At 33.6% G+C, this 25,169-nt stretch overlaps 3 protein-coding genes across 3 annotated transcripts; 1 reads left to right on the forward strand and 2 right to left on the reverse strand.

Moving 5' to 3' along the window:
* Positions 1 to 5,562: 5,562 nt before the first annotated feature.
* On the reverse strand, positions 5,563 to 6,825 carry LOC141678041 (GATA transcription factor 16-like). Its single transcript, XM_074484230.1, has 3 exons — positions 6,472 to 6,825; positions 6,240 to 6,380; positions 5,563 to 6,116 (listed from the first exon to the last, which is right to left on the reverse strand). The coding sequence occupies exons 1-3, from the start codon at positions 6,490 to 6,492 to the stop codon at positions 5,781 to 5,783; spliced, it is 498 nt and encodes a 165-aa protein (XP_074340331.1). The 5' UTR covers positions 6,493 to 6,825; the 3' UTR covers positions 5,563 to 5,780.
* A 6,138-nt stretch (positions 6,826 to 12,963) lies between these two features.
* On the forward strand, positions 12,964 to 15,694 carry LOC141716477 (protein FAR1-RELATED SEQUENCE 5-like). The gene is made up of 3 exons (XM_074518774.1): positions 12,964 to 13,175; positions 13,295 to 13,501; positions 13,582 to 15,694. The coding sequence occupies exons 1-3, from the start codon at positions 12,964 to 12,966 to the stop codon at positions 15,692 to 15,694; spliced, it is 2,532 nt and encodes an 843-aa protein (XP_074374875.1).
* A 6,501-nt stretch (positions 15,695 to 22,195) lies between these two features.
* LOC141724181 (uncharacterized) lies at positions 22,196 to 23,520 on the reverse strand. The gene is made up of 3 exons (XM_074526203.1): positions 23,292 to 23,520; positions 22,777 to 23,021; positions 22,196 to 22,689 (listed from the first exon to the last, which is right to left on the reverse strand). Exons 1-3 carry the CDS (start codon positions 23,436 to 23,438, stop codon positions 22,299 to 22,301), a joined length of 783 nt encoding a protein of 260 aa, XP_074382304.1. The 5' UTR covers positions 23,439 to 23,520; the 3' UTR covers positions 22,196 to 22,298.
* Positions 23,521 to 25,169: the final 1,649 nt, after the last annotated feature.

A 25,169-nucleotide genomic window follows, 5' to 3' on the forward strand; every position in this document is an offset into this window, starting at 1 on the left:
TAGTGTTCTAAAAATCGGAAATCGGGGAAAATTGACCGATTTAGGATTAGTTGAAAATCGGGGATTAATCGGAGTAAAAATGAGATGTATTTTAGTATTAAATTATATTTAATATATTCTTATCATTATATTAGTTATTTTTTAACATATATATATTTATTATATTATAATTTCTATACTTATTCATATTTAAATTAATATAGTATTTTAATTTTAATAAATAATTATATATACTCCAATAAAGAAATTCGTAAGAATTAATTGAATTTCAAAAATCGAATCGGTCAGATACTTCATAGAAGATTAATCGGTTGAATCAGGGATTTATCGTGAATTTTTAGAATACTGGCTAATAATAATGTTACTTGCTTAGGTAGGATATTAATAATTCAGTTCAGTGTGTGCAGTAGACAGTACTCAGTCCATATTTAAATACTTTTCATCTTTTGACTTTTTACATGATGAGTGATTAATTATTAATTTACGTATAATTTTTAAGATCAAATATAGTCACGAGTGATTTTGTTGAATTCGTATTTATGAATACTTTAATACAATAAAATTTTTATATTTAATATTAATACGAAATTAAAGTTATTAACAATAAAAAATATGTATTAATAAACATGTCCAAGATAAACGGGAAAAGTAATATCGGATGGAGGTAGCGGTGAACAGGAGGAGAATTACATTTGGGAGGGACCATTTTAGTGGAAATGTAAGAAAATATCTAATCACATGCAATTTGCTTTTTTGAAAGTGGTAAATTAAAGGTGGCTCAAATTCATTCTTTTAGAAAAAGTCACTTTTAATGTTTTTTGCTTTCTCATATTTTTTTTTTCAAATAGTTTGTGAGGTATTTTTAGTCCCAAAAAAATCAGTAAAATATTTTATATATATACATCTAAATGTTGAATGTCAGTTCAACTGCATGTGTACATTTTTTTTAGTAAAATATGTTATTCACTTAGGGCTAGTATGGTTAGTTTTGGTAAGATATGTAGTTTGGTTTGGAGATTTCAAATTATGTATGAATTTTGTTCATTTTAACTTTATATTTGATATTTAATTGAATTTTTTTGATATAAGCCCATTTCTTAGACAGTCAAGATATGAATTTTTCATATTCTATGGGGAGGGGATATAAGAGACTGGTACGAGAAGTTAACTTTATTTTCATTATTATTTATAGCTCGACATTGATATCCTACCCTTTATAATTTTATTTAATGTGATATCGGAATTTAGTTTTGGAAAGAATTTTGGGATTACTTTTAATTAATTCTTGAGATTTTAGTCCATATATACGTAATATTTGGGATTAATTTTAATTAATTTTTTGATGTTGAACTTTTAGTCCGAATATATGTTATAATTCACTATAAAAAACATAAATTATAAATACGAAGTTACAGTAATTTTTTTTTTTTATTAATTTATCGTTCTCAAGTTCACCAGGTCGGAGTTTTGAATGTTAAATATTGTGTTGGGTTGGCATAAGTTACGATACAACAATTTGGCAGGACTGCACTACAATAAAACCTCCATAAATAAATATTCGTTAAATGAATAATTTTGGTAATGAATACTGATTTTTTCGCTATTAATATAATAAAATAGTATAATTTTAATTTAAATAAATAAATAATCTTTATTAATTAATAAAATACTTTAACGTCAATAATATTTAGGGGTCGTTTGGTTGTTTGGTTCATAATTCGGTATTTGTTTGGAATCAGGAATCGGGTTAGGCCGGTATGGGGATGAGAAATGATTCCTGATATTACGTGTTTGGTTCAGTGTGTTTGGTTTAGTGCTGGAATGAATCTGTTTTATTTCAAATATAATCGACATTTCAATTTTAGTTCTATGTGCAAGTATACATTATACATTGAAATAAAATTCTTACATAATTTACAAATAAAAATTTACTAAAAAATTATATGATTAGTAAAATATAGTTTAACCAATTAAATAATATTTTATTATTTTTTAATAAATTAAATCTTACAAATTGGCATTAGATAAATATTATTATAATTTTATTTAAAATTAAATAATACATCAAATTTAAAATATGTGTACATAAATTGTATTTAATCGTATAAATAAAGATGAATAATAATAGTAAATCTGATACCCCATACCACTTCTTCATACCCACCTCTTCCCAAAGATATCAAATCTGATTACAAGTGGGTTTCAGTTTCAGCAAATACAAATCTTGAACCAATCATGAGGTATGAGTTTGGAATGAACAAAACTCATATCTGATATCCAAATTTTATGAACCTAACGAGCCCTTGCAGGTTTAGTCATAATATAGACGCAGATTGCGGAGGGTGATGCGGTAGAAGGATTTGTTTAAAATGTGAACATTATAAAAATGACAAGGGCAAAACATATGGGGCGTGACGGTGTGGGGATAATTAGCTGGATAGCATGCATTCATATTGTATGGGGCCCATCCAATTGGTAAAGTTAGGTGATATGGTAGGTGGATGAATCCTAATCCTATGATCTCTAATTACACAAAGGAGGACAAAAAGCTTACAATTATTATCGAGTGGACAAGAGATAAGACTAGGAGGAGGGGGAACGATGGTTTCGTACCCTACCATTTTACCAATCTACCACTCTATCATGTATCCAACGGTAAAACTAATAGGCAGGGGATGTAATTTGAGTCGTTAAAACCAGCTCGGTTCGCTAAATAAGCTGACTCGATTCGACTCATTTTTTGACTAGTGAAATTAAACGAGTCGATTTTGGGGAAATGTGCAGCTCGGCAATTTAAAATTAAATTAAATATTTAATTTAGTTAAAATTTCTGAAAATACAATTTAAAACCTAAAAATTAATTCGCTTGCACGTCATCCTGGAAATTCGAATAGCCAGGTAGTATATAACAGCAAATTTTAAAAATAAATTGGGCCGGCAACCTTAAAAATTAAACGCCATTTTATTTCAATATTGGGCAAAAGTTATCCATTTTGGGCCTATGACAAGCTCATTTTTTAGTTTCTATTGGGCTTTCGTTGCTTAGTATTTGTCCCAGAGTGGGTATTGGACTTGTGGCCCATAACACTTTTCAAACCTTCTTTGACATTACGATCCAACATGGTGCAAAAATATTCAGCTAAGATTAACCTAAAATTGTGAAATAGAATCAATTTCATATTTGTTCCATATTCATGTGCCTCGAGTATGACTAATAAAATATATTATGTATCTGTATTTTTCCGAGTTGATACATTTGTTTCAAATTTTCAACTTAGAACAAGAAAATCATATATTTCCAAAAAAATATTTATTGATCAAAATTATTAATTTATTGAATATTCATTTATCGACTTTCTAGCATAAACTCGATTGTATCTAGAAGCTGTCAAATGAATTATGAGATGCAAATTAAACATGTTAGGAGGTGCCGCTGCCAACACAAGAAAAATGTTATGTCAACTGTCAAGTATGGCAAAAACAAGTGCACTGTAGTACAAAATTTACAATCAAGTCGTGTGGGGAAACCATTACTATTCTCTAGTATCATTCTTTGAATTTCTGCATGTTCAACTAGACATGTAAAGACTTGGGGCATGTTTGGCTACTAAAACTACTTATGACTTATAAGCTCGTGACAACTTATTGATAGACTGTTTGTCGACCCAACTTTTAAGTTGAATTCACAATTTATAAGCTGATAAGTGGAAAGTTGACAGTGACGTACTTTTTTCCAACTTATTTTCTTTTATTAATTTTTTTCTAAAGTTTTGATTTTAAAATATAAATTTTTAAATAGTTTCTAATTTAAGATTCATGAACTAAGATAATTGTATTTAATAATTATTTATTTTAATTTATTTAAGTAAAAAAACTTCTGACTTATAAGTAAATTTATCCAAACACTTATAGAACTTGTAAATATTTATCAACTTATCAATTATTTTGCACTTAATCATTTTAAGTCATAAGTTACTTATTTTAAAATTTCTCAAACGGTCACCTAGTATAATTTTGTACAAGTTTGTGATCACAGTTCACAAGGATGTGTGTGCCATAGAGACTTATTACAAACTGTTACAAAACTGTACTCCCTTCGTCCCATATTGTTTTCCCTTTTTGACTTTGGTTACTGTTCGTGGTAAGCGATTGACTATTAATTTACGTCTAATTTATAAGATCAAACATAGTCATGAGTGATTGAACCACTGATGTACTTACTACAAACTGTTACACAACTGTAGTTGCTACCATTTGGTTTTACTTGACATTGGTATTTGCTTGAATCTAATTTAGTACCACAAGAATCTTGTGCTACAAGTTAGTAAAATATAATGCAACAAAAAAAATGTTACATATTCTAACATAGGCTATGCAAGCGATACACCGTACACTGTAATTTTTTAATAAGTAGTACTAATTACAAACTCGAAAAATGACTGTCCAAGAAAAATGATCAAAGCTGCGAACCCAAAAATGGTTATAAAATGACACATTGCCTAATTTTATTTGTGAAATTCATATGCATATACGAGAGGTAAAATAACTAATAATAGATAGGCAACTAAGCATTTTGGAACGTTTTTTACACTTAAGCATGGCTCAAGAGAAATATTGTGTGCTACGTGTTTTTGAACAGAAAACAATAAAACACCAATTCCAGATTTTAGACCAGCTTGACTTCCCCTCCATATATATTGCTTCTGTGAAGACAATTCTGTTGGGTGTATGAAGTATGAACTTCTAAAAATAGAAACACAGGCTCGACGTGTCAATATCTTTAGTCACTGTGAGATGTATTCAAGTATCTCTTGCAGTTCCTTTCCCTAATGTATTGACCAATATAAGATCTTGGTAAGGATTCCATTATAGATTCTAACAGCCATTCTAAACACTCACTTTCACTTCAATCTTTCTGTATAGTGTGTTTTCAAAACAATCCCAAAAATGTTCTCAAAAGATACATAACGTGTTTATCAAAGAATAATTAATAATACATCGATAACTTGTCATCCGGGAACGAGAACAATTTTGAAACAATTTTGGAAAATTTTAGTAATAGTTAACGATAAATCTAACTACCTTTAAACTTATGAAATTTAACATTTAGTGCTCGAGGTAAATGCAACGAATCCATTCAAATAGGATTTTGACAGCTAATATGAATGCATTAGGAAAAACAAAAAAATAAAAGATTCCAAGCGAAAAAAACATAAAAAGATTACAATTCTACATAATATTATTTTCAGAGCAAAAAAATGAGAAAAGACGGGGCAATTTTGTTTTTTCACCATTTTTTGCTCTAAAAATTTAAAAGTTACTCTGAAAATAACATTTCCCTTCATATTTCATAATCATAACCATTTCTTTTAACAAAAGAAACAGACAACAGCCTTAAGCAGTGTGGACCAAACTTTCATTCCTTCACCAACCCAAATTGGACCAAATATACATCAGAAGAACACATTAAAACAAGATCATAATTCATACCATGTTTAACAAATATTATGAAAGTGACATTAGTAATCAACTACCAAATCCAATCATAAGACAAGGGCATGAGTAATCAAACCCACAATTTTATCAAAATTTATAATAGATTGGTTTTAACTTTTAACCATTTCTTACAACCCTGTTTTCCCTCTGATCATCATTTCAAAACTATTACAAAACAAGGGCATGATCATAACTAAGCACCAACTACATATGATTAAAGACTTGAACATAACCACACATTCTCTAAACTTGTTGTTCCTAAAACCAAACTACTAAGATTTTTATTAATAAGCGAAAACAGAACCACACGAAAGAGACATCAGAAGCATAGCAGCTCGTCGTTCCTCTTCCCCAAACGTCCTCCTCCTCTTGGTTATATTTGATCTCGGTCTCTGGAAAACATTTTCGTTCTCCACACATAGAGGCTTTCTCTTCAGTGAATTCGCAATCTTATTATTCACATCTTCATCGTTATTATTAGTACTTGATGATCCATCACTAGTGGTTATAGTACTAGTATTAGAATTAATTTTTTTCGGTTTTTTCTCTTCTTTGTTACTTAATCCCAATAGCGCCCTCTTCCTCTTCCTACTTCTAATCCCACAAGCATTACACAACGACTGCAATAATTTAAAAAAAACACAAAATCAGTACAAAAAAAGCATAAACCACTGATCAAACACTATCAAGGCATAAGTATGTGTGTGAATTTGTTTAATTAAAAAGATGGTGAGATCGGAGACCTTAGGGCCAGCAGGACCGCCTCGCCAGAGAGGGGTTTTGGTAGTTCCGCAATCAGCACAACTTTTAGCACCCTGATTTAGGGTTTCATCGCACAAAACTTTCTCGCAAGCTTTGCTAGTGTTTTCATCGCAATCTGAACCCTGTATACACACAAAACATAAATCAGTATCAAAAACATAGATCACGCAATAATAACGCAAATCTAAACCGTAACGAGCCATGATCACTAACTTGTTCACGCAAATCCACCATCTCACCAAGCCAAACTCCACAAATCAAACTAGCTAGATTTGATTTGAGTACCTTAAAGTCCCGAGCTGATCACAAACAAAACTAGTAACAAGTTTCTACCATAAATAAAATGATCACATATGGATAAACTCGAAATACTAGAGAAATGATTTCTCAAGTATATTTAGTTACACATACTAATGGATAAACACAAGAAAATATATATTGATTGATGAAATGATGAAGGTGTATAGCGGCGGAGAGAGAGTGATGTGGAGAGAGACGAGAGAGAGAGAGAACCGACTCTAAAATAAAAGAGATAATAGCGGCAAAATGAAAATGATTTTAGGGGTACATTATAAGGATTGGTGGAAAACCCTAGACACTCCTTGGGTTTGTTATTTGACCTTTATAGCCTTCATTACAAAATATATTTTATTCACCCGCCAAAACACTTTGGGCTCTACAAAATAATGGCGGCATTTTTTGGTGAATTTTTGTATTGAGAATTTTTGTAGTTTGGGAGGCTAATTGTTTCCAATAGGAGCGCCAAATTGAAAAATTGAAAAATGATAAATTTGAAAATGGATAATTTTATTCATTTTTAAATGTGACAAACTTGTATTATCAATATTAGGCCATGGTTCAATTTATCCATTTGATGATAGATTTTTTTTATGTTTATTAATTGTTGCAAGTGTATTTTTCAAGGATTTGTTAAATTAATTGGGTGCTTACATTAAAAACATGGGTATTAGATTAAATGTATGATTAACAAATTAAGCAGAAAATATGGTATTGATTTCTTTTACATTGTTTGGGTATATTCCTTTTCAATCTTTTACAACATCGTAAATATAATAAATTCTTTTAAGATTATGGCAATTTGCTTGTTTGTTTTATAATGCAAACAATGACGAGCATAATTTTTTTTAATTCCTTGACAAAATTTAGTAATTCTCTTTTACTATGATTTTCTTGATTATGAATTTCTTTAGTTGTATAATCATAAATATTTGAAATTAAAAATATGAGAAAATTTGAAAGAAAAATTCTTGTTTAGTTTGTTTAAGTACAGCAGTGGTTGAAAATGATGTCACACTATACCATTCTGATTTTTTAGTTATTTTCGGTATTCCAAAAATTAGTGACTCAGCCGAGTACTCGATCCGAGTAAAACCCTCGCCTGTTTTAAGTTTCGTGTAATCTGGTGCGGATGATTTTATCGAAAATCGGTCAAAATTTGTGTTTGACTCCGAGTACTCGGCGGCTCGGAGTCATATTCGGATTTGACTTCCTCAATTTTTATTACAATAGTTCGTTTTTAAAACTATCATAATAAAAGAATAAATGCAAAATTTTATATGATGTGGTTAATTATTAAAATTTATTTGTAATTATTATTTCATAAATTATGAAATAAACAATTTGTACTTTAACTCTATTATTTCTATTATTGCTAATGTGCTATGAAATTATTATTATTATTATTAAATAATTAAAAGAAGGACCCGATCCATTGTGAGAGTTTTCGTTTCGAATACAATTCGAATTTCGAGTACTCATTTTTCCCGAATAAAATTGAGTGGAATCGATTTTTGAACAAGGGTCAGACAGACCACTGTTTTCAATCGATAGCCCATTTTGTTTTAATGTTTTCTTTTTATTTTTTTGTAAAAAACTTAAAAACTCTGTGAGTCTTTGCAGGTTCAGCCATTCAACCAACGGTCATAAGACCCCCAAAGTGCCTTAAAAATTCGTAAACAAAAGAGTGCTCGATCAATTACTTAGTGGTGTCTTAAAATATTAAAACATTCATCATATGTCTCATTTTTAAGACACACATGTTCTATCTCATTTATTTTATTTAAAAATTTATTTCTCTCCCTTTTACACATCTCTCTCCTCTCATCATTTATTTTTCCTACTCATTATAATTCAAATATATTATCTATTATATATATAATAGAGCAAATACGAGATTGGGTGAGACAATTTATTTCAATTTACTAATTTACCCCTCAATAATAAATACAAATAATTGTCAAATTTAATATCATGTGTTAACTACACTTAATTCATTATTACTCCTTATCAATAAATATAAATAATTTCCATATTTAATAACATATATTAATTACACCTAACTCATTAGTATTAATAATTTTATATATGTTACCATTTATCATTTAATATTAACAACCTATAATTAGATATCTAAAATTTAATAATATTTGCATGTATATATACTACATTCTTATTTTTTGTTAAGACTTTATATAAAATAAATTTATTTTCAACAAATAAATTTAATTTGTTAGCTAATCTAAAAATGACAATATTAGTGTATCAAGTATTAAATTCAAGAAATATAATAGATATTCTCTTTATATATTAATAAAAGAGTGGGTTGTGAGAGGGGGTTTATAATAGAGTTTAGATTCTTATTATATGACCAAATCGAATATAAACTAAGACTGGTTTGAAGATTTTGAATATATATAATAAAATATTAAAATATCAAGTTCATTACAGTTACATTAATATTTTACAATAATAAGGTGAATCATTTTTCTTACATTAACCAATTTAAAGTTTTTTCAGAGGTATAAGTAAAAGAGTTACAAGATTACTGCAGTGGTATGGAAATCGAAAATTTCGTCGATAAATTGTTACAAGACAACCAAACAATCTATTGAGCAAAATCGGAGCATACAACATTTTTGCCATTTTCGTTCAAAATCGGCAATTTTTCAGTCAAAATTTGGCGAATAAAACACCCGATTTGAGGCTATTAAGAGAAGAAAAGGAAGAAGAAATATACTCAGCAACGAGTTGGTAAAAAATGACGATTTTAAATGAAGAAATCAGATGACTGCCGAATAGAAACTGAAAAGAGAAGGGATGAAGAAGAGGGATGCGTAAAAATTATTAAGACTCTTATCATTTTAATAAAAAATGCACACAAAATAATGTTATAACTTAGTACGGATGTACAAATGCAATGTTACACATTTCAAATATAATTACTATACTTATATATTTTTAAAAAATATAAAAATATGTTCAATATTATTTCGATTTAGCATTTCGATAAATTCTCGATTTTTGATAAACCGTAAATCAGTAGTTCAACCAATTTAGTCCATTTTTCAATTTCCATTATCATTGATTACTGACGTATTTATTAATATATTTATCATAAAAAATGATGTATATTGGAAAATGTATTTATATTTTCAATTGTACAATATTATCGGCTTTCATATCCAATCATTACATTTTCTAATATGGAAAGTAATATTACGTCATATTCATTGTAGTTTGTATCACTAATTGTACCATGTAAGCAACTATAATAACTCTTTAATTAACTTCGCAATATTTCATTCTTATGAGTTGTAATTATTTTAATGAGATATGTGTGCTTTCATTTGTATTATATTTTGATCGTATATTTCGATTTCATTTCTGCATATTCAATTCATTTTGAGAAAAAACGCGTTAAGTACGACATCGATTTGCGTTAAGTACGACATCGATTTCAATTTCATAAAGAGAGATATTTAGTTAATTGATCCATCATGAAGCAACATGAATATATCGTCGATAATTACCAGTGTTCTAAAAATCGGTCTACGCGGCCGCCTCGGCGGCGCCTAGGCGCTAGGCAGTGGTAAAACGCCCCAACTCGGACCTAAGCGGTGATTTATGCGTTTTTTCAAAAAATCAGGTCAAAATCAAGATTAGGCGGGCTAGACGGTCAAAAATCGGTCCTAGGAGGTCTAGGCGGAAAATAATTAAAAAAATATTTTTTTTACATTTTTATAATTTTAAATCATTAATTTCATAATTTCACACAATATCATGTCAATTTATAATATAAAGTATTGGTAAGAAGTAACAAGTAATGTAATATATTTATTTTCTCACTTAAAATATAAAAATAACATATTATTATTAATTTAAAAGTGTGAATTAAAATATAGTTAATATTGTAACTCAATAATTAGTACATAATGCATGTCAAATGGGTAGATATTGTTTAATACTATTGTAATTTATTTATTTTTTTATCGTAGGTAACCCGCAGGCGCTACCCTTCGGGCGCGCACTGGGTAAACAATACGGGTTCACGTAATAGTCTACAAACAACGTGAACCAAGGTAAACCGCATTTAAGCGACATACTCTGACTCAGGAGGCATAATCATAAATTCAAAGAAATATTTGACATGTTGATCATTATATAATTTTAAAAATTAAAAATAATATTTATATCCTTCCGATTAATGTTCCAATTAATCGGTCCGATTAATCTCCGACTTGCCGGTTAATCTCTCGAAGGTACCTTCACCGCCCTGGCACGCCTAGCGATTTCTGGAACACTTATAATTACAATCAAAATAATATCAATTCACGCACTATAGAACATGCATGTGCATTGCATGGGCTATAGAGTTAGTTACTTTATTAATAAGGCACAAATATAAGGCATATTGTTGGAGTTGATGTATAACAAAATCATCTTAAATCACTCGTACACAATATTTTATTATATTTATAATACATTTATTAGGACATAGTTTTACTTGCTTTTATTCAAGTATGTCTATTTAATAAAAGATTACTAATTAAAATAACAAGATATAGTTGAACTTGAACCTAGATATGTGTTAACAATTAGCAACAAAAAACTCCTAGGTTTGATATGACATATCCAAAAGATGGTAGCATATGCAGATCAGAGCTCTAAGTTCGCAGGCAAAACAACATAGAACTAGATGTTAACAAACATCTAGCAAGAATTCATTAACATGTTAAGATTGGAACTTCTGGACATCATGCACTCTCGTTGTGTTTGCATCACCATCCTTCCTGGTCTGATTCCCTATGAATTTTAGGTACTTATTAGCATCAACTAAGTCTTGTTCCTAAGGACACCAATCCATCATCAGCATCAACATCGATATAAGCAACAACCTTCTTTGCCGTTGAGGACGTATACGTAATCCCAACGTTCACTTGTGTTAAAGAGTATAAAATCGTAGTTTGGACCTTCCTCTACCAGCTTAAAATTTTATTGCGTGGTTACTTACCACCTTAAGTTTTTACTTGTTCATCGTGGTTTTTGCGATAGCAAGGACTTTAGAGAAACAAAAATCTTGTTCATTAGAGTTAACACAAACAACATTAGGATTGTTCGAGTTACGACAGAGCGACCTTTTACGACATTCTTCCTCATTATCAGAGATTGGTCCTTTTTCCATTCCTAGAGGGGGAACGTGAAGGCTTTCATCCATGTAAGAACTAGAATCAGAACCGGTGGTTGTTTGTTTTTCTAACAAAATAGAACCCACCAACAAACGAGCTGTCACAATGAATCGCACCAATCTCAAACATAACTAGAGCCTCATCAGTAGTCTAACATACCACATCGATAAAAATAAGAGTGTTTGTGATCTTTATAAATACAAGTAAACAACTAATATGTACTAAATCGCTAGCTTTTTCAGACTGACCTGTGGTGGGTTGTTGGGTCCGATACGCATTCAGTTGAGGACTTGGATGTTATAAAATATATGTATGATTTTGTGTGATATGTGCTATGTGTCAAACATGTTTAAATTATATTTTCGAAAAAGATATAAAAAATTATTTTGAGTCGTTGGACGGTAGTTGCTTGTTGGGCTTCGCCGCTCATTACTTACAATTTCAGGTTTCGTCTAAGATTTCAAGTTGGATAACATTGGTGTTTGAGGATCTTAGAATTGGAGTAAATTGACTTTTGGACTTCCGCTTTTAGCTGCGTTTTTGTAATATACACATTTGTAACAGAATCTTGATCAATAAATTAAATTTTGTATTAGTTTTGATTTAGAGTTAATGGTCCGGAAGTGCGGGCTGTTTCAGTTGCTATCAGAGCTCTGCCCGATCGGAAGTGCAGAAGCACTGTCCGATTTCCGTATGTGTGTTTGTGAGATCGACGAGGACGTCGATTCTATAAGAGAGGGTGTTTGTAACATCCCACGTCGATAAGAATAAGAGTGTTTGTGACCTTTGTATATATAAGTAAACAACCAATGTGTACCAACTCGCTAGCTTTTTCGGACTGACCTGTGATTGGTTGTTGGGTCCGATACGTATTCAGATGAGGGTTTGGATGTTATAAGTAGTCTCGTTCTTCACATCAGCATCACAGGTGATCTTAAACATGACAGTTGAGTTACCAAATAGCAATAGTAAAACCGTACCTAAGAACGGACCATTCATGTGAGCTCTGAATTGTCATGTAATCAAACCAATAATAGATATTAATTTGAGATTTTCTTAACTGACTTTTGTTAACTGATCAATGTCTCCTGAAATAAATGATGAACAATCACCTGACAATCGGTTATTTGAAAGGGGACCAATCTGTAGCAACTGTTTGCTATTATTAGGTTGTTAACAAACAGTATAAGGGCCGTTGGATGGGGGATTAACGGGTGAGATGGTACCCGGACCGCAGAAAGTTTCAGCGGTTGGTCTGGACGGACCGCGGAAAATTTCCGCGGTTGGGTGCTGTCCCCTTATCCCCAGCATCCCAACAGCACCTCATTTCACCACAAAAACACCAAATTTTTGTAGAAAAATTCTACTCTCTCCAAGTTTACATTTTAGGCGATTTTCATCAAGAACTTCAAGTTGTTTTGTCAATTCAAGGTATATTTCTTGTCTTAAATTTCTCATTTTCATGGCGGATAAATTATTTGCTCGCATGTTTCGTCATAAACGTCAAAATGAAAAAAAGAGGGTATTGATTGTAGTTTACATCTTGATAGTTTAAATAGTAGTGAAGAACCTAAAACCCCTGTATATGTTGAAGATGATGATTTTGTAGATAGAAATGAGCAATTTATTAATTTAGATGACGATTTCGTTGATGTTGAAGATGAAAGTGATGGAAATGAGGTTGAAAATGAGGTCGAAAATGATAGTGATAATGTTGAGGGTGATGATGAAATTGATAATGTAGAGGATGCAAATTTGTATGAAAATGTTGATAGGGGGGAGTTCCATATTTAAATCAAATTTTTCAAAGTGTGGATGAGGCCGGTCATTTTTTTAGGGCTTATGCTTTACGAAATGGATTTGCGATTAAAATTCAAGCTAGCCATCGTAATAAAGACAACGAGATATATGGTCGTTTATATGTTTGTAGGCTTTATGGAAAAAGTGTCGTCGCCGAGAGTAGTCAAAATAAACGGCGTAGAGAGGTTCTTCCTAAAAGCGAGTGCAAGGTGAGGATGTATGTCAATTATCAAAAGAAAAAATGTCACTGGGAGGTAACTAGCCTTGAATTGGTACACAACCACGGTCTTGTTTCCCCTAGTAAGATGAATTTGGTACAACGAGAAAGACATGTCAACACCGCGACCCGTAGTTTGATAAAAACGCTTTATGGTTCGGGGGTTCGTAATTGTCAAGTGATGAATGTGATTGGTAACATTCATGGAGTTAATGACAAAGTTGGTTTCAATGTTCAACATGTTAGGAATGTGTTAAGAGACGAGAGGATGAAAAGGTTTGAGATTAGTGACGCCCAAGCGGGGTTGGACTTGTTGCATAGGTTGAATGAAGAAAGTGGTTCTAAATATTTTATTAGGACCGAAGTCGATGAAGAGAATCGCTTGAAGTGTCTAGTATGGATTGATCCGAGATGTATAATGGCTTACCAAAATTTTGGCGATGTTATGGCTTTTGATACCACTTATCGGACAAATAGGTATGCAATACCATTTGTCCCATTTACCGGAGTCAATCATCATTATCAATCGGTAATTTTCGGGTTTGCATTGATGCGGGATGAACACGCGTCGACTTTTGAGTGGATTCTTCGTACTTGGCTTGAAGGTGTGGGGAATAATCCTCCATTGACTATAATCACGGATCAAGATCAAGCCATGGCAAGCGCTATTGCGGTTGTACTCCCGAATACTACCCATTTATTGTGTTCTTGGCACATTAGTCAAAAATTCCCGGAGAAATTAGCTCATTATTATTCGACTTTTCCGGAATTCAAGACGGACTTCAACAATTGCATTTATAAATCTCTTACCGAATGTATTTTTGAAGCTAGATGGGCGTCGTTTGTGGAAAAGTATCACTTGCAAGATCATAAATGGTTAAAGGGGTTATATGAGTTGAAGCACAAGTGGATTCCTGCATATACTAGAAATAAATTTTCGGCGTTTCAAAATAGTACATCGAGGAGTGAGGGGATGAATTCTTTCTTTGATAAGTATGTGAGTTCGGCAACGGGTTTGAAGGAATTCATTGAAAATGCCCAAAAAGCATTGGCAAGGCAATTCATGAGGGAGAAGGAAGAAGATTATGTCACCATTAATCTAAAACGTCCTATGAAATTGCATACCACATTGGAGTATCATGCTTCTTGTATCTACACTAAGGAAATGTTTAGAAGATTTCAAGATGAATTGGTCGAGTCTTCAAAATACTTTGTTGAAAAAGACCGACGAGCTAGTGAAGAAGGGGAGAGAATGGGGGATGTTTATACGTACTATAGTTGTTATAGGCCCATGTCCGAGCCTACGAGAAGAAATATTTATTTTGTGGCATTCGAGAAAGCAAGCTCTTTGGGAATGTGTACGTGTAGAATGCTTGAACATTCGGGGCTACCTTGTAGACACCTATTGGCGGTCTTCACTAAGAAACGGGTTTCGGAAATTCCCCCGTATTACATAAACCGGAGGTGGACAATGCATGCCAATAGAGTTGATGGTGTGTTGCCTTACAATTTGGATGTTGGACAAAGTCATGAGATGACCTCAACCGATCGATTTAATAGCATGACAATGTTAACCATGAGTTTTTGTCAAAGTAGCATTGCATCCAAGGAACGGTATGATTATGCCGTTGGAGTGATGAATCGAGAAATACCAATTCTCGAAAAAATGAGCGTTGATGGAATTAAATCTTACGAAAGCAATTCGCAAGCTCCAAATGTAAGTGCTCATGAAGAAACAATTTTTGACCCTATTATGTCCCAAACTAAAGGGAGGAAGAAGGACGTTCGTTTCAAAAGTCCAATAGAATCGATTGGTAAAAAGGAGAAGCCGCCAAGAAGGTGCACTTATTGTCAAATGGAAGGCCATGATAAAAGGAAGTGTGCTAGTAGACTAGAAGATCTTAAAAATGTTCAAGAATCGCAATATAATTAGTGGTGTACCACTTTGTAACCGAATGTTGTAATCTTTAAATGGATTTCAATTTTAAGTGTTTAACATTGCTTTCTTTTTTGTTATATTTTATTGTCATATAATTGCCAATTATTGTCATATAATTGTGTTTTATTGTGATAGGTAACATGACTAGCGAGTATAGTGGTGAGAACAACTCCGATCATAGTTGTGATTCGGTTTCCCACGTTAGCAACACATTCTCGGACTCCCTACCAAGCGACTCGTGGTATGAGGACAATGACGAGGAAGATGTGGTCTCACCAACCTTTAGTGAGATGGAAGATGCATGTGCCGAGTTGATGCCCCTTGTGGACAATGACGAGCCGCCCCATGTGAAGGAAGAGGAAACAGACTTGTACCCACCCGATGAGGAGGCTTATAGGGCCAAAAATTGGATCGAGGCTTGCCATTGGATGGAGGGTACTGAACCGTGGAGATTGGTGAACTCTCATCCGGATCCGTACTTCCTTCCGATCTAGAATTTGGGCAACAACACGCCCGATGGAAAATGGAAAAAATCCTGATGGAATGGCGGTAAGCTTGTTAAATGTGATCGGATTGCCGATATTGTAAACTTGAGGCCTCGTGAGGGTTGTAATATGGACCAAATACGCATCGAATATGTGAAGGGTTGGGTTTCACACCTAACGGGAGGGACGGAGAGGGAACGCGGGACATGTTTTGCAAGATTTCGTCTCTACGATGGCTCGAATACGATTCCGGTTACCATTTGGAACGACTCCAACCCTTACCCTTGGAAACTTACGGAAGGCCATATCCGTGATGGTTGTGTACTTGTTCTCTACCATATTGCATGCTTCGTGGATACTACGCAAGGAGTTGCTCAACACCGGTTATCCGGTGGCCTTTCTAATATACTAGGTATTTTTGGTTAGGACCAATATATTTCATAAAATTTAGTGGATTGTATTGATCGTCTAATTTTCATTCGAATCTATGTATTTTTATTGAATTTTATATGAATTTATATGAATCTTCTATGAATTAAAGTATGAAATTTGAGATTGAAAGTGTACCTAAAAATTTGAGATTGAAAAGTAAAGTTTACAAGTCGAACTATACATTACAAATTGTTATGAAATGTATTGAAAAGTTTTTTTCAATATTTGGACAAGCGTTGACTTTCGTTGACTTTTTTAAGGAATTTTCAATTTATCGTAAAAAATGAAAAATAATAATTTTTTTTTTGAAAATCACTCATTACCATATTTTAAGACTTTTGAAAGTAGTTTGGATTAGTGGAAGTTAGTTTAGGACTAACTTCCAAAAATTAAGCAATTTCAACAGAAGATTAATTTGCACATACTCTGTTTCCCCTGTCTTTTGCTCTGTTTTTAGGTGCAAAAAACAAAACTGATGGACCGCGGAAATTTTCCGCGGTGGGGCTGTAGACGGACCGCGGAAATTTTCCGCGGTTGGGGCCATTAAATTGTTTTTTTCGCAGATTGAAAACAGAGCAGCCAGGAAATTCACAACCAAAATTCACAACCAAATTCACAACCAAATCCACAACCAAATTCCACCAAAATTCCAACACCTACAACACCAAAATCCACCAAATTCCACCAAAATCTACCAAATTCCACCAAAATCCACAACAACCCAAAATGCTCAAAAATAACAAAAAACCAACAAAATTAAACAACGTCAAACCAAACAAACCAAATAAACCAAATAAAACCCGACAACATAAAATGAAATCCAACTACATAATTCAACAACCTAAAATCAAATGAAATCCAACTACATAATCCGACAACCTAAAATGAAATGCAATCCAACTACATAATCCGACAAACTAAAACACTATGAAATTCAACTACGAAGCCTCGTGACGCCTACGCATACGAATCCCGGAAATCCCCCTTGCCTTCCCTAACTGAAGCTCCCTGGCTATCCGATACCTAAAGGTATCCACCTCCTCCTGCGACCAATTTGGTACCTCAGCTAAGTCATATCCTTGTGTGAAGTAGTCCATGTACTTCATCACATAAACACCACAATCATTAGAGTTTCGTTGCTTTGGCCTGGACGGTAGAGCTAGGACCTCGGCTGAAGTAGGGTCAAGCCCCTCGACTGGGTGTACCATATGCAATAGCCTCGGCAACAACCATGACTGCAATGAAATTATGATCCGAGAATGAATATAATATACAATTGGTAAGGACTATATAGAAGACAGTAATAGTAGAGGAACATACCACCACTCGTATATCCTCACGATAATCCGACTCGTCATTCATTGAATCTATGATAAGACCTTCAAATCGCCTAGTACCGAACATGAACAAAACCCAATGCACATCTCCGACACAACATGGGATGAATATGTAGTCCGCCTCGAGAACAGAAGGACCAACAGTAGCACTGGAAAACCCGGTAAAGCTACGTAATGCTTTATTCCATGCCCTCTGCAATGTATCTCCACCGACCCTCGATGCTTTTCTGATTTTCTTCACATGTCCTTTCCCAAGAACCATGAAGTAGGGATCCATGAAATAATAGACGGGTTTCCTCTCCCATATACCTCCAGTGTGAATCTCCTCCTCCCGAGTCCTTAGCAATCCCTGCAAGTATATATGAATGCAACAAGTAAAATAAATGCAACAAGTAAAATTAATGCAACAAGTAAAATAAATGCAAAAACTAAAATATATTAGACAACGAACAATACCATATAAGTGTATATGATCCTGTCATCAACCCATGTTCCTGGAGCCAGACTCTGCATAGCTGATGCATGGACGTGATAGTCCTGAACACTAAGACCACCGGGATTCCTCGGCGCCATCCCAAAGCCCCATCCCCAATCTGAATATATAGCATTCTTCTTTGTCATGCTGAGACTCTTAGTGATACTCCACTTCTCCTCTTTCATCCTGCGGGATGCAAGCTTCGCGGGCCTACTAGATGAGGCAATAGCCTGGGGTGGCTGAGACACATGCTGGGATGGCTGTGTCATGTCAACGACATCCTGGGCAGGAATGGCTGGAATGTCAAAGTCGTCAGCCAAAGGTGCAATGAAATCTGGTTTTATGTTTTGAAATGTGGGAGGTCTGTAGGCGGGTCCTTTGATCTTCTTCATCAACCGAGAGAATGGTGTGAGGAAGGTAGCAGAAATCCTCCCAAACTCCTCCACAAACTCAGGAGGAACCCTAACGTCCAGCTGCTTCAACATATTAAGCCCGACAACCATCTACAAACAAAAACAAGCAAACATTTTTTCATTAATTCCACAAGAATATCATATCATCAAGATGAAATACGTGTGAATGCAAATTTTGTAGTGTGTGGGTGTGTAATATGAAATATACATATTTGTAAAACACTTACAACTTCATAGCCCTCGAGGCTATCATACAACTCCCTCGTCTTGTACTGCTGCTGAGGCTGTGGATCGGGCTTCCCTATGCGCATACGAGATATATCAGCATACCACGCCATGTAATCAGCCTCCGAAGCTATGTCTACCGAGTCATCAACAAGGCCATCCAAATCTGAACAGAACCTGTCCCATTTGCCAATATCAATAAACCACCGCACCAGCCAATCCTCCCCTGCAAACGTGGCATCCTTAGCCCCCCCTGTAACCAACCATGTTCACCGGTGCCCGTGGAATCTGGGGACTAGAACCAAACTGTCTCGACACCCTGTCCGGATGCTGCCACTCGACCACGTCGTAACATACAAGGGGAACTCGACCGCACCCAACTAACTGTGCCTGTATCATCTCGCTGTCCATAACATCCTCGAACCTAGCATACGGCCTCCAGACCACCTCATCACCAGCAACACCATCAAACTCACCCCTATAGAACGGTAAGCTGTGGTGAGGGACTGACATCCTGCGCTTCTTCGAAACCCCGACATGAGTATCACTAGCATAGGCCCATCCCTCAGCAACCGGATAATCCTCCTGACAGGGAGATCGTAAAGGCACGCCAATACGAAGAAATCTCTCGTAAGACCAAACCTGTAACACCCAGACACAACAAGCAATGCTCTTGCTGCCCTTCCTTGCAGCAATCTCCAAACCCCGGTATATATGAGCTAACACAGCTGCACCCCAAGCATAATAAGGAATCTCCCGCATATTAATCAACGGGTGCATATACCGAACATGAACAAAAGAGCGGTTGATGCTGGGGAAGAGGATACAACCCATAATGAATAGCAGATATGCCTTGGTATGTACAACCGTGACCCTCATATTGTTCTTCTCAGGCTTCTGTGCACCATATCTCTCAAACAACCACCCCAGCTTGATGTTATTCCGATACAAAGCCTCCTTCACCTCCTCCTCGGTCAAAGGCTCAAACCAATTATTAGCAAAATACGCCGCCTTGTTCTCTATCACCCCACAAGTCAGCGCATCCCCCTGAACTGACACCCCTAAAATAAACCCCACATCCTCCAATGTAACAGTCATCTCGCCCTGCCTCGTGAAAAAAGTGTTGGTCTCAGGTCTCCAACGCTCCACCAAAGCAGATATCAACCGAGTGTCAGTAGCCAAGACAACAGCAGGGTCTGCAAAAATCCCAAACCCAAGCATGTGTAGCAATTCCCGCTGTGGTCTTCTTAACTTCCACAAGTGCAATGACTTGTTCCTCGAATAGCTTTGCAACTCATCTCTCCCTGCACCATCCCAAACATCATCACTGACGTGATACCGATTGTCCCAAATAATATTATGTGCATTAGGACCCGCCAACATATTCTCGAAATCATCAAAATTATCCATACCTGAAAATATTGCCAACAAAATTCATCAATCACCTATTAAAAACACCACAACGTACACAATAAAAACAATCATATTACGTTAATTCAATTTTACATACACTAAATTAATTCTAAATTAACACTAATTTATCCTAAAAATCGAATTAAATCAATTCCAAATTATGAACCCTACAAATTCTAAAAATTCGAATTTAATCATATTACGATTCATATGTTAATTCATACATTATTTAACCCTAAAATTTTGAATTACATACACAAAATAAGATTTACAACAAAAGAAAAATATAAGTTTATATACTAAAAACATAAGTTTAACCCTATATATTCGAATTATCACTAAAATTGTATTGTAACACTAAAATTCGATTTATAAATAAAATAAGGTTTAATAATTCGCATTATCCTAAATATTATCCTAAAAAATGGATTTTACTATTTAGCACTAAAATATCACGGATAATTCTAAATTTATTCATAAATTGTCACGAATTTATCCTAAATTTATTCCAAATTTATTCCAAAATATCCTAAATTTATTCCAAAATATTCGAATTAACACTAATATTCGAATTAAAATTAAAAATTCGAATTTAATACACTAAATTAATTCTAAATTAACACTAATTTTAATTCCACAAGGATATTAAAATTTCAAATTAAAATTGTAAATTCGAATTAAAATAATAAATTCGATTATTAAAATTTCGAATGGAAATTATAAATTCGAATTAACATTAAAAATTCGAATTTAATACACTAAATTAATTCTAAATTAACACTAATTTATCTAAAAATCGAATTGAATCATGTCCAAATTATGAACCCTAGAAATTCTAAAAATTTGAATTTAATCATAGTACGATTCATATATTAATTCATACATTATTTAATCCTAAAATTTTGAATTACATACACAAAATAAGATCTACAACAAAAGAAAAACATAAGTTTATATCAATAAAACTGTAAAGAACATAAATGAATCGATTATATACCTTAATAACGGAAAAGGAGAATGATTTAAGGTTGGGTTGCTGTGATTGTTGCTTGTGCTGGGTCTGCTGGCTGTGTGTTTGTGTTTGTGTTTGCAGGTTGCGGCTGTGTTTATGTATATAAATTTGAGAGAGACTGTGTTTGTCAAGAACTAGGTAAACAAAAAACGCTACCAACCGCTGAAAATTTCCGCGGTCCGTGCGGAGGGGTATTTTGGTAATTACCACGGACCGCTGAAAAATTCTGCGGTCCCTTTGGTTCTGTTTTAATTACCAACCGTTAGATCCACCATCCAACGGTGGAGAAACTGTTTGTTGTATACCGCTCTACAACAAAACCGGCCCCCTATTTGAAATTACCCGAATTATGTGGAGCTGCTAAAATTAACGACAGCTGTTCTCTGTTTATAACATTGCCAGATAAACTAATTACATGTCTTTGATATGAACACGCTCAACCAATTACTCGGTGATAACTCCAATCCTTCCCCAGGCATGGCCTATCACTCGGGATGGTATCTGGTATGCTCGTAGTCGTAGTAGACATCAGAAAATGTTTTCATGTCCCTAACAGTGTTAGTAGCCACTGCAGAATTTTGAGTCCTATTTTAACAGCATTAATATATTTCTTGTGTAGAATTTGTAAATATACAGAAGGAAGTCGACATGGCAAGATTGACTAGATGTCTAGATCACAAGTAATATAACTGACAAGCAAAAGTTATAGGCAACTATAAAATTTAATCGAATCTTTATTTACAATTTCATCTATCAGATTGTAGTAAAGCTCTTTACAATGAATATTTATATACCCCTCTTTACATTTATACAGAATTTAGATAAAGATTTTTGCTAAAAGCTGAAATGTACAGACTCAAATCATGTTCATTGTGCTGTCTAATTACAGGACTTTCATTCCTAAGCGTCTCAAGTCTGTGCCCCGGTGACCTTGGCGGGGATGCATAAAGCATAGCTGCCTCTAAAGCCTGGCGTCGCACAATTTCTTCTTCATGTAACAGTTTTTGCACGCGTAAAACTGTAATATACAAACCAGAAGCAAGAAACACTGTTGTTAACCCGAAAACTCCAGCAGCTATAAACAGACCTTGTTTTAAAACAAGGCAGCTAGGCCTTGAAGTTGACCAGTTTTTTAGGTGTCCTGATTCGACACTTATTCCTATCAATAGTAATACTTCTCCAACCGCAAAACAAATCCTGCATTCAAAAAAAATGTTTCTGTTACTTGCTCGTCGATATTATGAAAAAAATTGTAGATATTGTAGAAGAACTCCCAGTTTATACCATGTTGTTAAAAAGAAAAATGCAGCTTGCCAAGTGAGGTTTTTGGCAGGGCCGGACTCAGGATCCCAAGTGACTAAATCAGCGGATTTACTAACTGCGACAAGAATGTAAGTATGTTCCACAATCATAGCAATCGCCAGGGCTCCAAATGCACCACAAGCACAGAATAGTGGCACTTTTCCGCTGCTGGTGTATGTGCACTCATATTTCTCTGCATCCCCTTTGGCTGTGCTTACCCATGTCACCTGCAAAATAGTGAAGTTAGAAACGGTAACACCCCAATCCAACATCGAGTCCAACATCGAGGAGATTTGAGACATCTGTTTAGTTTATAAGACAAAATACTACTACTACTTGCACCAACAAATCATGATCTTTTGGGATTTGACCCGGGTTGTCACAGAAACATATCTCTACGTACACCTTACCCTGCACAGACCATGTATTCGGGTTGGACTGACTACGTTTGGTTTGGTTTGGTTTTGAAATCATTTTTAATACAAAATCATCGGTACCTGTGAATGAGTGGCCTCGGCAAAGAGGGAGAAAATGAAGCAAATGAGGCCAAACACCACTGACAAGATCATGAGAATTGCGCCTGTTTTGCTGCGTAAATCGATGACCCGACGACTCGGGGCAAGATCAGCATGGGTAACAGCCATTGTCTGAATGTGTGTTTTGCCAAGAACAAGACCTTGGTAGATTAAAAATTGGATAAATCATGAAAGAATGGAACTTGGTTATAGTTATTCTATGTGAAGATAAGGGAATGAGGATTAGTATTGCTTGGAACAGAGGGTTGCTTAAACTTTAGATATTCTTTTTGGTTTGAGCTTTGCATGGGAATTTTCACACAAGGTTCTTTATCTTTAATTAGTGGTTTGAGATTAAATTAGTGGGGGAAAGTCATTTTTACATTAACTTTAAGAAAGAATATTGATAGCAGAAGCTAGTAGTGAGCATATGAGTAGTCATACTTGCAATCTGAAGATCAAAATGCATTTTTAATGACTGTGAATCAGCTAGCATATTGATGTAAAGTCTGATCTGAGAATGAACAGAGCAAGACTAATGCCTCACATTTTAGCTCAACTATAATCAGCACAAAATACACACATTCAAAACATGCACAACTAGGGAAGACTGATTAATTCTATGGAAAATTCTAGATGATTTCTCGTTTAAACTCTCTGACGTTGTTGACAATCTAAAAATAATATACATGGCCGAGGGTAACGTTATTTGTAATCGAAAAATAATATACATGACTGACGGTAAGAGCATCTCCAACGCTCTTCACCTGTTAGGTATAAATATCTATAAATATCTACATGTCACCCTATTATACCTAACATGTAAAAAATGAAACACTCCAACTGAAAGACCTGTTAGGTACTCCCTCTGTGCCATTGAATTCTATACGTTACTTTTTGGCACGCTTTTCAATGCTCATTTAAAACATAATTTCACAATATATTTTTTTTTAAAAAAATTTCTGAAAAAAAGTTTCATGTTTAAACTTTTATTCAAAAAAAAAATTTTGAAAAAAACATTACGGAACTATATTTTATAGAGACCTCGAAATACGTGCAAATAGTAAACGTATAAAAATCAACGGGACAGAGGGAGTATAATTTTAGATAACGAAAAACAAGCACGCTACATTTGTTGATTATCCACCCATCATCTATAATACTCCACGTCATCTCTAGCCTGTATTAACCCTTATCTAGCCTAAATATTATTCTAAATTTTATTATTTATAATTTTTTATAACATGTTTAGGATTTAAATATATCATATTATAATATGAAAATGATGTATATATCTTCATAATTATTATTTATATAGATGTATAGATGTATTTTTATTTATAAAAAAATTGTTATGTAATATTAAGTGTGATAAATAATTTATTGTTAACTAAATTTATAAAAATTCTAATATATTAATATATGTTCTAGTCATATATTTTATTTTATATGTAAGTAATATTCATAATAATTACTCATTTTTATTTTATAATGTTTACTTTAAAATATTGATATAAATATAAAAATGTTATAATATTATAAAAAATATCTTTTTATTAAATATATTATTTTATTTCCACTAATATAAAAAATATAAATAATTAAACTCCTTTTCAATAAAAAAGAAATAATTAAACTTTTTTATTTATATATTTAAAATTAATAAAAAGAATAATATTATCAATATAGCTAATGGTTATAGCTAATGTCACTGGAGTAAAAATGCTTACAGGTTCAATAAAATTTTAGTTAATCATGTTTTAGCTAAAGATGTTACCTTGGAGATGTTCTAATGTTATTTGTAATCGAAAAATAATATACATGACAGAGAGTAACGTTATTTGTAATCGAAAAATAATA

The sequence above is a fragment of the Apium graveolens genome, chromosome 1, assembly GCF_009905375.1.
Source record: "Apium graveolens cultivar Ventura chromosome 1, ASM990537v1, whole genome shotgun sequence".
Taxonomy (NCBI): domain Eukaryota; kingdom Viridiplantae; phylum Streptophyta; class Magnoliopsida; order Apiales; family Apiaceae; genus Apium; species Apium graveolens.